The sequence below is a fragment of the Lutra lutra genome, chromosome 4 (genome assembly GCF_902655055.1).
Source record: "Lutra lutra chromosome 4, mLutLut1.2, whole genome shotgun sequence".
In the NCBI taxonomy this organism is placed as follows: Eukaryota; Metazoa; Chordata; class Mammalia; order Carnivora; family Mustelidae; genus Lutra; species Lutra lutra.
Genome location: NC_062281.1, coordinates 158,633,572 through 158,647,368, shown reverse-complemented (window position 1 = coordinate 158,647,368; position 13,797 = coordinate 158,633,572). Strand labels below are relative to the sequence as shown.

General features: G+C 35.0%; 1 protein-coding gene across 4 annotated transcripts in view; it reads right to left on the bottom strand.

Annotated features, from left to right (window-relative positions):
- LOC125096937 (BEN domain-containing protein 5) overlaps window positions 1-13,797 on the bottom strand; it is a 1,594,254-nt gene that overhangs the window by 746,279 nt on the left and 834,178 nt on the right. For all 4 annotated transcript variants that reach the window (XM_047724116.1, XM_047724117.1, XM_047724115.1 and 1 more), the window contains one exon: window positions 3,454-3,548. In XM_047724116.1, coding sequence (XP_047580072.1) covers window positions 3,454-3,548 — 95 coding nt within the window. The remainder of the gene's footprint in view (window positions 1-3,453; window positions 3,549-13,797) is intronic.

The following is a 13,797-nucleotide window of genomic DNA, read 5'->3' as shown; positions in this document are numbered from 1 at the left end:
GTACAAATATCCTAGCCTTAGTTTCTGCTTGAGTAAGAATATAGATTTTGGCTGTCTTGTAATGCCAGTTCCCTGCAGTGCCTATCACAAAGCAATTTCAACCTTGGATAATATTTTAAAAAAATTAATGAATTGCTGTTGCATAAACTTCAGCCTTAACAACCAACACTTCTTAAGAAGTCTAATATGGAAATAAAAACAGAGTGAACTAAAATAGACAGAAAGTTTCTGAAATTTTCAGCTTCTCCATTTTGTTGCTAGATATTCTGACTTTATCTCCTCAAAGCAGAACAATCTTGAGCAGCCATATATTTGCTCAATGGCTTTTTAGTTGCTTCTTTTGTTCATCTGCTTTCTACAACTAGTTGATTACCAAACCTACACTAAGACCTGAAGGCATCTTTACTTGGTCTTACTTGGCCCATCAGTTATAGGCCCCTATAACAGAGGTGAAGAAGAATGTCTTATTTCACCTTGAAGAGGTGAAAGTGTCTTTCCTAATCTGGTACATATTTCACCCAGGAAATTTAGAATTTTTAGTATTTGTCATGAAGTAAGTTTGTTTCCAAGGCCTGTTCAGAATATTAAAGGATGTGAAGTCCCTAGATAAGAAAAGTATCAGAAACTTCTTTTGTTTGGTTGTCTTTGATTTGGGGAAAACCAGAACTAGGAAAACACTAGAGGAGATATTCTAATACTTCAATCTACAATGTCTTTGTCAGTTTTGACTCAGGCTGTTTTCTAGAATCCTAAATTATGATGAACTCCTCAAGGCCAATAAAATCTAATAATCTGAGAGCCAAACAGTCATGTACAATTTTTGTGTTGCCCTAAGAATATTTAGAATGACTATTGGAAGACAGGTTCTGGTACAGGTAACTGGCACAAGAAAGAGAAGAAAGTCCTAAGCAGAAAACACCAAAGGGACAGAAATAATCCTCAGAACAAACCATGAGCAAACCAGAGTGGAACAATTATGGCATGTATAAATCAGTTAATAAAATTCTAAAAAAGAAAGTTCCCTTTGAGGATAGATCTTTTCTGTCATACTATATCCCCAATATCTAGAATAGTCTGTGACACATTAAGATGACCAATATAGTCCTACTAAGTAAACAGTATCTCAGCCTGGTTTTAAAAAGGGGGACTATGAAGGCATGAGAGTAGCTTTGCATCCAAAGTCTGGGGTTAGCAAAGTCAAAAAGATGAGAAATGAGACATATCAACAACCTGATTTGCTCTGGTACCTTGTACCTTACCAGCCTGATGAACTACAAGAAACTGAATTCTTAATATTTAAGCTCTTTCAGACCTTTAGAAAAGCTCCATGACTGGATAATGGCTGCTTCTAAGAGCCTGCCAACAGTGGGTAAGAGTACTAACTTCATTCTCAGGTATTATAATATAAATGCAAGGACTCATTAATATTCTAAAATTTTGCCAAGAGCCCTGACAGAGAGGCCCCAAAGATAATCTGTAAGAAATAAAACAAAACAAAATGAAATGATTAAAGCTTAAGAATTTTAAAAGCACAATAAAAGAGAAGACTCAAGCATTGAACAGTTGGGAAAAAGGGATGGTGATTATGGTAGCTGTGTAAGATCCCAACACAGAGCCTCATAAAAGAAGTACAGTGTTATTCCAAGGACTCTCATGATTAGATCAACAGTTATGGCCTTTTGTTGGCAAGGTTTGAAGTACAGATCTACACATATATCTTATTAACACAGATATGTGCTATATTATTATCCACTGGGCTGAGTTCAGAAACTCAAAACAAAGGCCTACCCCTTGTCCAGAACCCATCATCAAAAGGAGATCCAGGAATAGCAGTATAGTTGACTTGATGCAGAAAAGCAAGAAAAAAAAAAAAAGACCAGGAAGATACTTTTATCTTTTAATAAACAGTTTTCATTATAATCCAATGCCTACACTTTTACAAACCTGAGCTTCTCAGCCCAGCATTTATAGAAAATTGCTAAGTATCATTTGTAGATAAAAGCACAATTCAATATTTATGAATTGCTAGTTTTCTATAAATATAGACATTTGGAGATGATCTCACTAGGCATTAAAATTTGAACAGGGATCAAAGCTAGAATAATATTAACAATTCCTTGCATTTGTATAGTGTTTTACATAATACTATTAATAATAGATGACATTTATTGAGCACTTAGAAAGTGCCAGGCACTTTACATGTAAATTCTTATAACGAATTCAGTTTAGTTCAACAAGCATTCAATTAATACCTACAGTGTGATAGATTAATAACACTGGTTTCTGTCTTTAAAAACTCTCATTTTGGTGCATTCAATCAATGTTTGTTGAAAGAATAAATGAATGGATGGATGAAAAATTGATTGGTTTGGATGGTACTGTGGGGTAATAACAACACAGTCTCCTCCTCTCAATATCTATGGTGTTGGGAAAATACTTACCATCTCTTAGCCTCCATTTTTTAATCTGTAATATAGGAATATGTAAGCTCTCCCTTGCAAAACTGTTGTGATAATAGTGCCAGAAATGTAAAATATGTAAAAAGAATAGGATCTCAGTAAGTGAGAGTAATTATCACCATCATCATCATCATCATCATCACTACCATAATTAATACTATTTTATTTTACTTATTTTATTTGTTTTATTTTTTAAAGATTTTTATTTATTTATTTGACAGACAGAGATCACAAGTAGGCAGAGAGGCAGGCAGAGAGAGAGGAAGAGAAGCAGGCTCCCCACTGAGCAGAGAGCCTGACATGGGGTTCAATCCCAGGACCCTGGGATCATGACCTGAGCCAAAGGCAGAGGCTTTAACCCACTGAGCCACCCAGGTGCCCCCATAATTAATACTATTTTAAATAAGCCTATCAAACTCTCCTCACCCTAGCAATGAACAAGTATAACTTTAACATACACAAAGCATATAACATCTATATAGAAATGCCATAAAAAAAAGCGAAGAAAGGGAAATCTAAACTGTAGTTCCCATGTTCTATACAATGTTCTATACATGTTCTTTGTTATTTTACATAAAATATATTACATTAAAATGTGTTTGTTATTATACAACAAATATATACAATGTTCCATACAATGTTCTATACAACATCAATGCTCAGGCTAAGAAACAAAAATAAAAACAACATAGAATCAATTTCAGTTATGTTTCCAAAGATACCATGATAAGAGGCCAACAAGAACAGGAAGTTTACCAAATAACAGACTATACCTTCCCTAATAATGGAGTGCTGGACACTCCATATGAGGAATCATGTTCCTTATTAGAGCATTCTCAAAGAGCCCTAGACCTAGAGCCCAAACAATAGCTATCAAGAAACTCATCTTACTCCCCTCAGTGCCAGTGAGGCTAAGCCCTAGCCATTCAGCACATAAACTTTGAGACCTGGGTCAAATTTCCAACCAGAAGGAGGCCCCATTCTGATCACTTACCATTTGGGTCTGCTTGTAGATTTCACCATAGGGGCCATCCCATCTCTATATAGACTCTTGGTTTTACTGAAGTTAACAATGTTGAAAATGACTCTCTGAAAAAAAGGGAAAAGTTTATCAGTTTATGGTTTATGGTTTAAAAGTTTATGGTTTGCAAGTTGTCACTTCCTGATAATCAGGAATGGAAATTATAAAGCAAGGTTAGAAGAAGCCATATGAAATAGCTACCAACAGTATAATGAGAAAAAATGGTGCCTGCAGAATATCAATGTATTTGTGCCAGCTTAGTATAGTAGTCAGGAGCACAGACTCTGGAACCTGGAAGCCTGAGTTTTAATCCCACTCTACCACTCTCAAGCCATGTGACCTTGCCAAGCTACTAAACCTTTCTATGTCTCAGTTTCTTCATTTGAAAAATGGGGATAATAAAGTACTTAGGGTACTTAGAATTGCTGATGATAATTAAGTAAGGTAATATATGTACAGTGTTTAGACTATTATTATTAACTGTACCCTTTCTCCAGGCTGACCTAGAGTTTATATGGAAATGAGTAATAGTATTACTAGAGTAACAGTATTGCATTTAAAGTTCAGAAAAGATAACCGAATACAAAATTGAAATTAAAAAGTTCTGTAACTGTTCAGCCCCCTTTCACTAGACCTGGAGGATATATGTCCCCCTTTGCACTTCCTTTTGTTATCCTCTGCTGGGGGCCAGGGGTTCTGAGCTCAACCCTAATCTCAGCATCAATTTGTAGAAGCATATGTTCTTGGATAAGTCCTTTCCCCTCTCTGGGCTTCACCTTTAAAATGGGTGATTGGAGTGCTCTAGATACTAAAATCTTTCCAGAAGGGTAGTAGAGTTAAAAGAGATCAGCCTTAAAGGAAACAAAAGCAAAAATGAACTTTTGGGACTTCATCAAGATCAAAAGCTTCTGCACAGCAAAGGAAACAGTCAACAAAACAAAGAGGCAACCCACGGAATAGGAGAAGATATTTGCAAATGACAGTACAGACAAAAGGCTGATGATATCCAGGATCTATAAAGAACTCTTCAAACCCAACACACACAAAACAGATAATCATGTCAAAAAATGGGCAGAAGACATGAACAGACACTTCTCCAATGAAGACATACAAATGGCTATCAGACACATGAAAAAATGTTCATCGTCACTAGCCATCAGGGAGATTCAAATTAAAACCACATTGAGATACCACCTTACACCAGTTAGAATGACCAAAATTAACATGACAAGAAATAATGTGTGTTGGAAAGGATGTGGAGAAAGGGGAACCCTCTTACACTGCTGCTGGGAATGCAAGTTGGTGCAGCCAATTTGGAGAACAGTGTGGAGATTCCTTAAGAAATTAAAAATAGAGCTTCTCTATGACCCTGCAATTGCACTACTGGGTATTTACCCAAAAGATACAGATGTAGTGAAAAGAAGGGCCATCTGTACCCCAATGTTCATAGCAGCAATGGCCACGGTCACCAAACTGTGGAAAGAACCAAGATGCCCTTCAATGGATGAATGAATATGGAAGATGTGGTCCATGTACACTATGGAGTATTATGCCTCCATAAGAAAGGATGAATACCCAACTTTTTAGCAACATGGACAGGACTAGAAGAGATTATGCTGAGTGAAATAAGTCAAGCAGAGAGAGTCAATTATCATATGGTTTCACCTATTTGTGGAGCGTAACAAATAACACGGAGGACATGGGGAGATGGAGAGGAGAAGGGAGTTGAGGGAAATTGGAGGGGGAGATGAACCATGAGAGACTATGGACTCTGAAAAACAATCTGAGGGTTTTGAAGTGGCAGGGGGTGGGAGGTTGGGGGACCCAGGTGGTGGGTATTACAGAGGGCACGTATTGCATGGAACACTGGGTGTGGTGCATAAACAATGAATTCTAGTACACTGAAAAGTAATTTAAAAAATTAAAAAAAGAGAGATCAGCCTTTCTTTTAGTAAACAATTTATTATTACAAGTGAAGAGGAGAGATGGGGAAAGAGGAGAGTATTGGGGATAAAAGAAACTCAATGACCATTGAAATAAGTCCAAAAGAGAGAAGATGAGGACCAGAGCAAGGGCAGGAAGAATAATAAGAGAAATAGGAAAACTTTCAAAAGGTTACCATAGGCTAGTTTTTCTATCCATAGGTAGTGAAAGAGAAGGAAGCATCAAAATTCACATATTATTGCACTGAAGTATTTATTGTGTGATGTATTATATAATATCAAGTGCTAGGAATTTTATACATTTTTATAAATGTTTAAATATTTTTTCTATAACTAAAATTAAATATTTTCTATAACTAAAATATTAACCTCTCCATTTTACAGATGTGGAAACTGAGCTCAGAGAAGTTAATTAATTTGTCCAAAGTCATGCAATTAATATATGGAGAGTTGACATTTAAATCCAGGGAATAAAAAAGGTAGAGTAAAATGTCCATGATCTCTACCCTTGAATTATTCACTAAAGTTCCAAAATTCCATAACTATAACCAAGCCAGTTTTGTAAAGGGCAAAAATGAACACAACGGCATTTTTTTTAAGCCTTTAAAATTTTGTTTTCTTAAAAGAGAAAATCAAAACTATCTTCTCTGTCTTCATATTTGGGACTACCATAGAATGCTTTGTTCTATGAAATAAGCTCTTAGGAATAACGTGTTTTCCTTTTTGCTCAGAGACCCACCTACCAATCCCATCACTGGGCATTTCAGTTGCAGACCTCTCTTCTGTCATTAAATTAAGTCATAAAGAATGCCCAAGACTCTTCAATTATTAATAACCTGGACCTGCCTGTTGTCAGTTCAATTACTTCTCCAAGGGTCTTGACTACTGTCTGATTTAAGAAAATCAATATCAAGGGAACAAATGGCCTTTGAACCTTACAGAGCTAATTTCCCTCTTCTCTTCTGAGATTTTCCAGATGTCATATCCATTTCCAGTGAACCTGGAAGCCATGCTGCACTTTTAGGATCTATATTAATGCTAAGTATAAGGGAAATCTAATATAGAAATACTGTTCATATGTGAAGCTGGAATAAAGAAATGAGAAAGTGAAATATCCATTAAACATTAATATCTTACTATCCTCTGCCCAGGAAGTTTCCCAGATCTTTTAAATATGCTATATTATTTAGCTGCTCCATCCATAAACAAAAATTGTCTATTTTAGCCCAATTTTAGACATGAAGAAATTGAAATAAAAACTCATAAAAACTATACTTTCTCTATGACACTCCATGAAAAAAGAACACCATCTCTTGCCATTCTCCACCCAAACTTTTTTTTTTTTTAAATTTTCCAGCCTATTGAGCAAGCCAAATGTGGCTGTGTGAATCAAAGGTATGTGGAAGTAGGCAGTGCAGGAAATGTTGGCTCTCTGTATTTTACACTTAAGTATCTATTATTTACCCCAAATACATCACACGAAATGGCATCCATAAGGCAATGGTAACAACAGTTATGATAGCTAACAACTCCTAAGTACTTTTCTATGTACCAAATTCTGAGTTAAGCACTTGTTCACAATATTTCAGTGTTTTGTATATTAAAATCACTTGATAACTTTTAAAAACTACAGATGCTGGGCCTCAATTTCAATCATACACTCTGATATCAGATGAATTATTTCATTTATTTTGAGGATAATGAACTTTTTGAGACATAGACTATTTATTATCCCTTATTTATGGATAAGGCAAGTAATATTGAGATTACGTTAAATTAATAAGTAGTAAGATCATGGACATTCTAGACAGATACATCTGGACTGAAACCCAGTTCCCTACTAGTTCTGTGAACTTGGGCAAGATAATTTTTTCTATTGATTATTTATATTTAAAATTGTGATGATAACAGCATTCTAATAAACTTTTATAAGAATCTATGAGGTTAAGTTAATCACCCAGTACATTGTACCTACCTGATGAGAGGTACTCAATATTTATCAAACGTTCCTCCTTATCTTCAATAAAATAGGAATTTTAATTCATTACAACTTCTTCCTTCCTTTCTTCCTTTTATTTCTTTTTCTTTCTTCTTCAGATTTAAATTTTTAATCTAGGCTTCTTATTTTAGCAGTATGGTACTCTGGTACCATATGGTAAGTCAGAGCTTTGTAAATAGTGACCTGCAGCACACTGATAGGCTGGGGATGGAGTATAGCTCTCAAGCAGCCATATGTGAGGTCCAGAGCTCTGTCTATTCTGACCAAGCAGTTCACGGTGCTATGGAGGAGTGCAAACTTCATTCTAGGTGTAAGCCATGGAAGGATTCAGTGTGACCAGGGGTATAATGATGAGCATGCATGTTGGCTAGACAGTGGACTTGATTCTCTGGTTTTGCATATATCTGATACTTTTGTCTAATCATGAGTAAGTTTCCCACTTAAGGTTATCCAAGCTACTCCCAGGGACTATTCTAAATAGGCATGTGCATGCTACAAACTAGAGGGTCATAACAATTTTAAAATATTTCATTACCAAAAAACATTTTATTAAAAGTCTGATTATATGTGAAAATCATTTTATTTTCACATGAAATTTCAACATTGCAATTATGAGTGAAAGGTAAGGGAGAGCTGTTGAATGACTTAAATATAATTTCATACAGTTTAAATATTTGAACAGTTTTAAATTTTTTATCACTCTATTGTGTGAACAGTTTCTCATTGATGATGGTGACTATTAAGATTTTGAAGAGGTCATCACTGAAAAGTCTTGATTAGGAATAGCATGTATCTATTACAGAAATAAAAACCTCATATAAAAATGATATGTTCCCAGACACAAACTGAAGAGTTTCAGTTAAAAATGTGAAGATTGATTGATTGATTTTTAACATTTTAGAGAGAAAGGAAGAGAGTTCTATTCAAACCTCATGGTTTGTCTAAATAAACTTAACATTTGATTTCCTCTTTATAATTTGGGTTTATTTTTAAATTATGTGTTAATTTTTTGACCAAATTTCATATGGTTATCCAAGAAATGTTCCCCATTACCCTAACATTCTGTACAATATCATCTTTTCTGTGTGAATTAATATTATTTTCTCTATACCTAGGCATGAAAAAAGCTGGACAATACTGCCATAGATAACCTTTTGGAAAGTCCTAGAAACCATAGGTACATTTGGGAACATTCTTTACATAATGAGTTCCTAATAAATAGAAATCTACAGATGCCAGAAAAATACAGAGGTGCAGAAAGCAGGTTATTGGTCTTGGTATCTAGGAACCTACATTTTAATATCCATACAAGGATAGCAAATGAGGCCTTAAATCTGCATGAGCCAGGAGTTTGGAATGAGATACCTCTATAAATCCAGTACTCTCAAAAGATATAGTATTAATAGAACTATGTTCTAGAAAGAAATCACTCACAAGCAGCCTCAAATGACAAAGAAGCATACCTAACTATTTCTGGGTTTGGGGTAGAAAAAATAATTTTAAGAAATGGGCCAGAACATTTTTACTTTTGGTTTGAAATTACACTACAACTTGGACTTAAGAACCCAGGTCAAATATTTAAAATAAATTTAGTTAAAGGCAGATATCCCTGGAAATATCCCTATATCCCTAGCAAAAACAGTGAAATGTTGCTTGAAATGCACACACTTGCAGCCCAAGAACATAGATTTCCATAAACGAAGTCCTGTGTGAGGCTAAGCTTTCACACATATTTATAAAACATATAAGGAAATAATCCACACTAAAAGTGAGACTCAACCAAAAAATAAGTAACTGAATTTGGTCACAGAGAATTTCAAGTCATAAAACTGTCTGGTCAACTATAAGGAAAGCATTTTTGAAATGACTAAAAAATTAAATAACATTTCAAACAGATGAAAACAAACAAAACACAATAAAAAATTAAAGACCAGAAATATTCTCTAAAAAATTAAAGAGGGCTTCTAGAAATACATTTTTTATACTAACTGATCTTAAAATTCAGTAGACAGGTTAAAATGCAGAATAGATGATATTTCCAAAACTCAACATAGTGAATTAACAAATATGACAAGAGGATACTGAGGAAAAAATAAAAATCTAAACTAGATATGAGTTATATAAAGAGTGATAAGAGTAACTGGGAGAGGCAAAAATCTCAAAAGAAAATGCTATTCAGATTCAAGAATCACAAGTCAATCCAAAGGAGGATTGAAAAAAAAATCTAGATATATACAAATCATAACAAAACTGCACAATACAAATATAAAGGGCATGCTTTCAAAGCAAATCAGAGAAAACATAAGTTATCTACAAAGACACAGAAATTAGACTTAAACAGACTTAACATTGGCAATGTGAGAGAGCTAAAATAGTGTAATTACTATCACCCAACAATGAAGGTAAAATAAATTTTCAGACAAACAATGCTAAGAAGTATAGCAGTTTCAGACACTCAGTGAAGGAGCTACTTACTAAAGGATGAACGTCAAAGAAAGAAACTGAACACCAAAGGTAATAGCGGCAAGAAACAACAGGGAGCAGAGTAACAGGTAAATCTAAATAAGAATTGATTGCATAAAATGATTATTATGAAATAATAAATCTGATAAGTGCTAATAACCTTGCACCAAAACACTGGTCAACAATAACAGATGTGTTTGAAACTGGGGTGAAGTGGAGGGAGGCAAAATCAGAGTTAAAGTATGATAAGTTCTCTGTATGGTTCCAAAGGAGGACAGGGACGTTAACTAACTTGAGACATTACTATCAAATAAGCATGTGGCAGTTTAAGAGTCATCTCTATAATTATAGAAACAGGAGTTATAAATTCTGAATGAGTAAGAAGAAAAAGCGAATAAAGAAAACATGACAAATATAATAGAAGATTTGACAGGATGGGAGGATAAAACCAAAGAAAAAGCATTGTATATGGAAAACCCAAAATAAGATAATAAGTAAAAATAATTCCAAATATCAGTAATCATAAAAATTGGAATTTGATTAATTTACCCATTTAAAAAATTTCTCTGCTTGACTTATTTCACTCAGCATAATCTCCTCCAGTCCCATCCATGTTGATACATAAGTTGGGTATTCATCCTTTCTGATTGCTGAATATTATTCCATTGTATATATGGACCACATCTTCTTTATCCATTCATCTGTTGAGAGGTATCTTGGCTCTTTCCACAGTTTGGTGATTGTGGACAATAGTCCTACGAACATTAGGGTATAGATGGCTGTTCTTTTCACTACATCTGTATCTTTGGGGTAAATACCCTACAGTGTAATTGCAGGGTCATAGGGTAGCTCTATTTTTAACTTTTTGAGTGAAATAAGTCAAGCAGAGAGAGTTAATTATCATATGGTTTCACTTACTTGTGGAGAATAAGGCATAGCATGGAGGACATTTGGAGAAGGAAAGGAAAAGTGAATTGGGGGAAATAAGGGGAGACAAACCATGAGAGACTGTGGATTCTAAGAAACAAACTGAGGGTTTTGGAGGGGGGTGTAGGGAGTTAGGTAAGTCTGGTGGTGGATATTAAGGAGGGCATATATGGCATGGAGAACTGGATGTGGTGCATAAACAATGAACCTAGGAACACTGAAAAAATTAAATTTAAAAAATAGAATAAAATAAAATAAAATGTTTCTTAAACGAATTAGGAAAAAATCCACATTTACCATCTTTCCCAGGTAATAACTAAAATATAATATCTAAATGTAGAGATATTTACACAGTAATGTAAAGGTAATTTAAATATAAAAGGTTAAATATAAAAGACACATTGCATGTGTCTACCACATTTTGTTTATCTGATAATCTAATGAGGGACATTTGGGTTGCTTCCACCTCTTTGCTATTATGAATAATGCTACTGTGAACATGGTATTTATTTTTAATGCTGGTTGTATTCAACAGAAGTCACAAGATTCCAGGAAATATGACAATCAACCATTGACAGGTGGCACCAGCTGACTTCAGCATATCACTACCTGCGGATGAATGGGGATGAATGAATGGGGATGCACATAAATCTTCCCTTGAGGATTTTAAAACTGGGAAGCTTTGGGACGATTTAAAGTATGCTAAGGAGCTAATACGGTGGTGTAGTAAGAGGACTCAGGGCTTGCCTCAACCCTCAAACACAATTAGGCATCTATCAAAGCTTTCTGAGTACTCAGGAAATCAATCTGATGACTGAAAAAAACAAACTGCACAACTGGAGGGAGAGAGGAAAAGAAGAAGAGAAAAGGCCACTTCCAGGAAGGTAGGAAGTGCAGAGATGTAGCATGGGAGAGAAAGAGATCACTGTTGCTGTAGAGAGGAAGGAGCCCTGGTTGTGGAGAAAGGCAAGAGAGAGTTAAGTGAACAGGGATAAGCACAAGGAGAAAATAAATGGTATTTGGAAAACTGGACAAGCAATGCAGAAGAAAGAAACTGGACCACTTATTTATACCATACACAAAAATAAATTCAAAATGGATGGAACTCCTAAATGTGAAACAGGAAACCATCAAAATCCTAGAGGAGAACACAGGCCATAACCTTTTGACATCAGCCATAGCAACCTCTTACTAGATATGTCCCCTGAAGCAAAGAAAGCAAAAGCAAAAATAAACTATCAGGACTATCAAAATAAAAATCTTCTGCACAGCATAGGAAACAATCAACAAAACTAAAAGGAAACCCGTGGAGGGGAGTAGATATTTACAAATGACATATCTGATAAAGGGTTAGTATTTAAAATCTATAAAGAACTTACAAATTCAACGCCCCCCAAAACAAATAATCCAGTTAAGAAATGGGCAGAAGACATGAATAGACATTTTTCCAAAGAAGACATACAGATGGCTAACAGACACATGAAAAGATGCAACGTCACTCATCATCAGGGAAACCCAAAATCAAAACTACAATGAGCTATCACCTCACACCTGTCAGAATGGCTAAAATTAGCATCACAGGAAACAACAGATTAGCATCACAGGAAACAACAGATGTTGGCAAGGATGAGGAGAAAGGGAAAACTTATGTTGTTGGTGGGAATACAAACTGGTGAAAAACAGTATGGTGGTTCCTCAAAAACTTAAAAAAATAGAACTACCCTATCACACTACTAGGTATTTACACCAAGGATACAAAAGTACCGATTCAAAGGGATGCACCCTGAAGCTTATAGAAACATTATCAACAAAAGCCAAACTATAAAAAGAACCCACCTGTCCATCAACTGGTTAATGGATAAACGAGATAAATGTGTGTGTGTGTATATAGTATATGTGTGTATATAGCATATATATATAATTATACATAGTATATATATTATATTTATATATGTTATAGCATATTAAAAAATTGAAAATTTATTATTAGAAACAATGTAATTCAATGAAACCTCAGCAGAGGGATGTGTCTGGGTGTGTGTGTGTGTGTGTGTGTGTGTGTGTGCATGAAAGTTCATAAACAGATTAAAAATTTCTATGGGAATACAAAGGGCAATAAACAGACAGTCTTATCACATAACAAGACTTACTATGATGTTATGAAAATTAAAACAGTATGGCTTACATTGGTAAATATCTACAGAAATAGACCAATTGGAACACAACAGAAAGCCTATAAACAGGTTCTGTATATACATCAGAGATTACATTGTTGATCGGATTGGAAAATTGTATTAACAATGAATGGTGCTAGACCAATGGGTCACCCATATGAAAAACACATCACATTAGGATTCCTGCCTCATACCAAATAAAAAAATAAATTCCAAATGGATTAAGGAATGAGTACACAGGAATTACCTTATGGACTAAGGGTATATGAAGCCTTTTAAAACAAAGCACCAAATACATAAGCCGTGAAGGAAAACACAAATATATATGACTACTTTACAAAAAAGTTATATCAAAATATACAGTTAACAAATGAAAAAAGCCAATGATTAAAGGTATATGTAACAGTTATAATGAAAAAGGATTAACACACCAACCTGTAAAGAAATCCTATAGATCAAAATATGAAAGAACAACAATCCCATAGAAAATGGGCCCAGGGCAGGAGTAAGATGGAGGCGGAGTAGAAGACCTAAATATCATCAGGTCCCAGGAATTCAGCTAGATAGTTATAAAGCCATTCCTAATACCTACAAAATCAACAGGAGATAGAAGAGAAGAGCAGCAATTCTAGGAACAGAAAAGTGACCATTTTCTGGAAGATAGGATGTGTGGAGAAGTGAATCCAAGGCGATACATGGGAAGATAGAACTTGGGGGGGAGGGGCCAGCTCCTGGCAAGCAGTAGAGCAGCAGAGCACAAAATGGGACCTTTTAGAAGTTGGCTCCACTGAGGGATGCGGCTTCAGAGGCT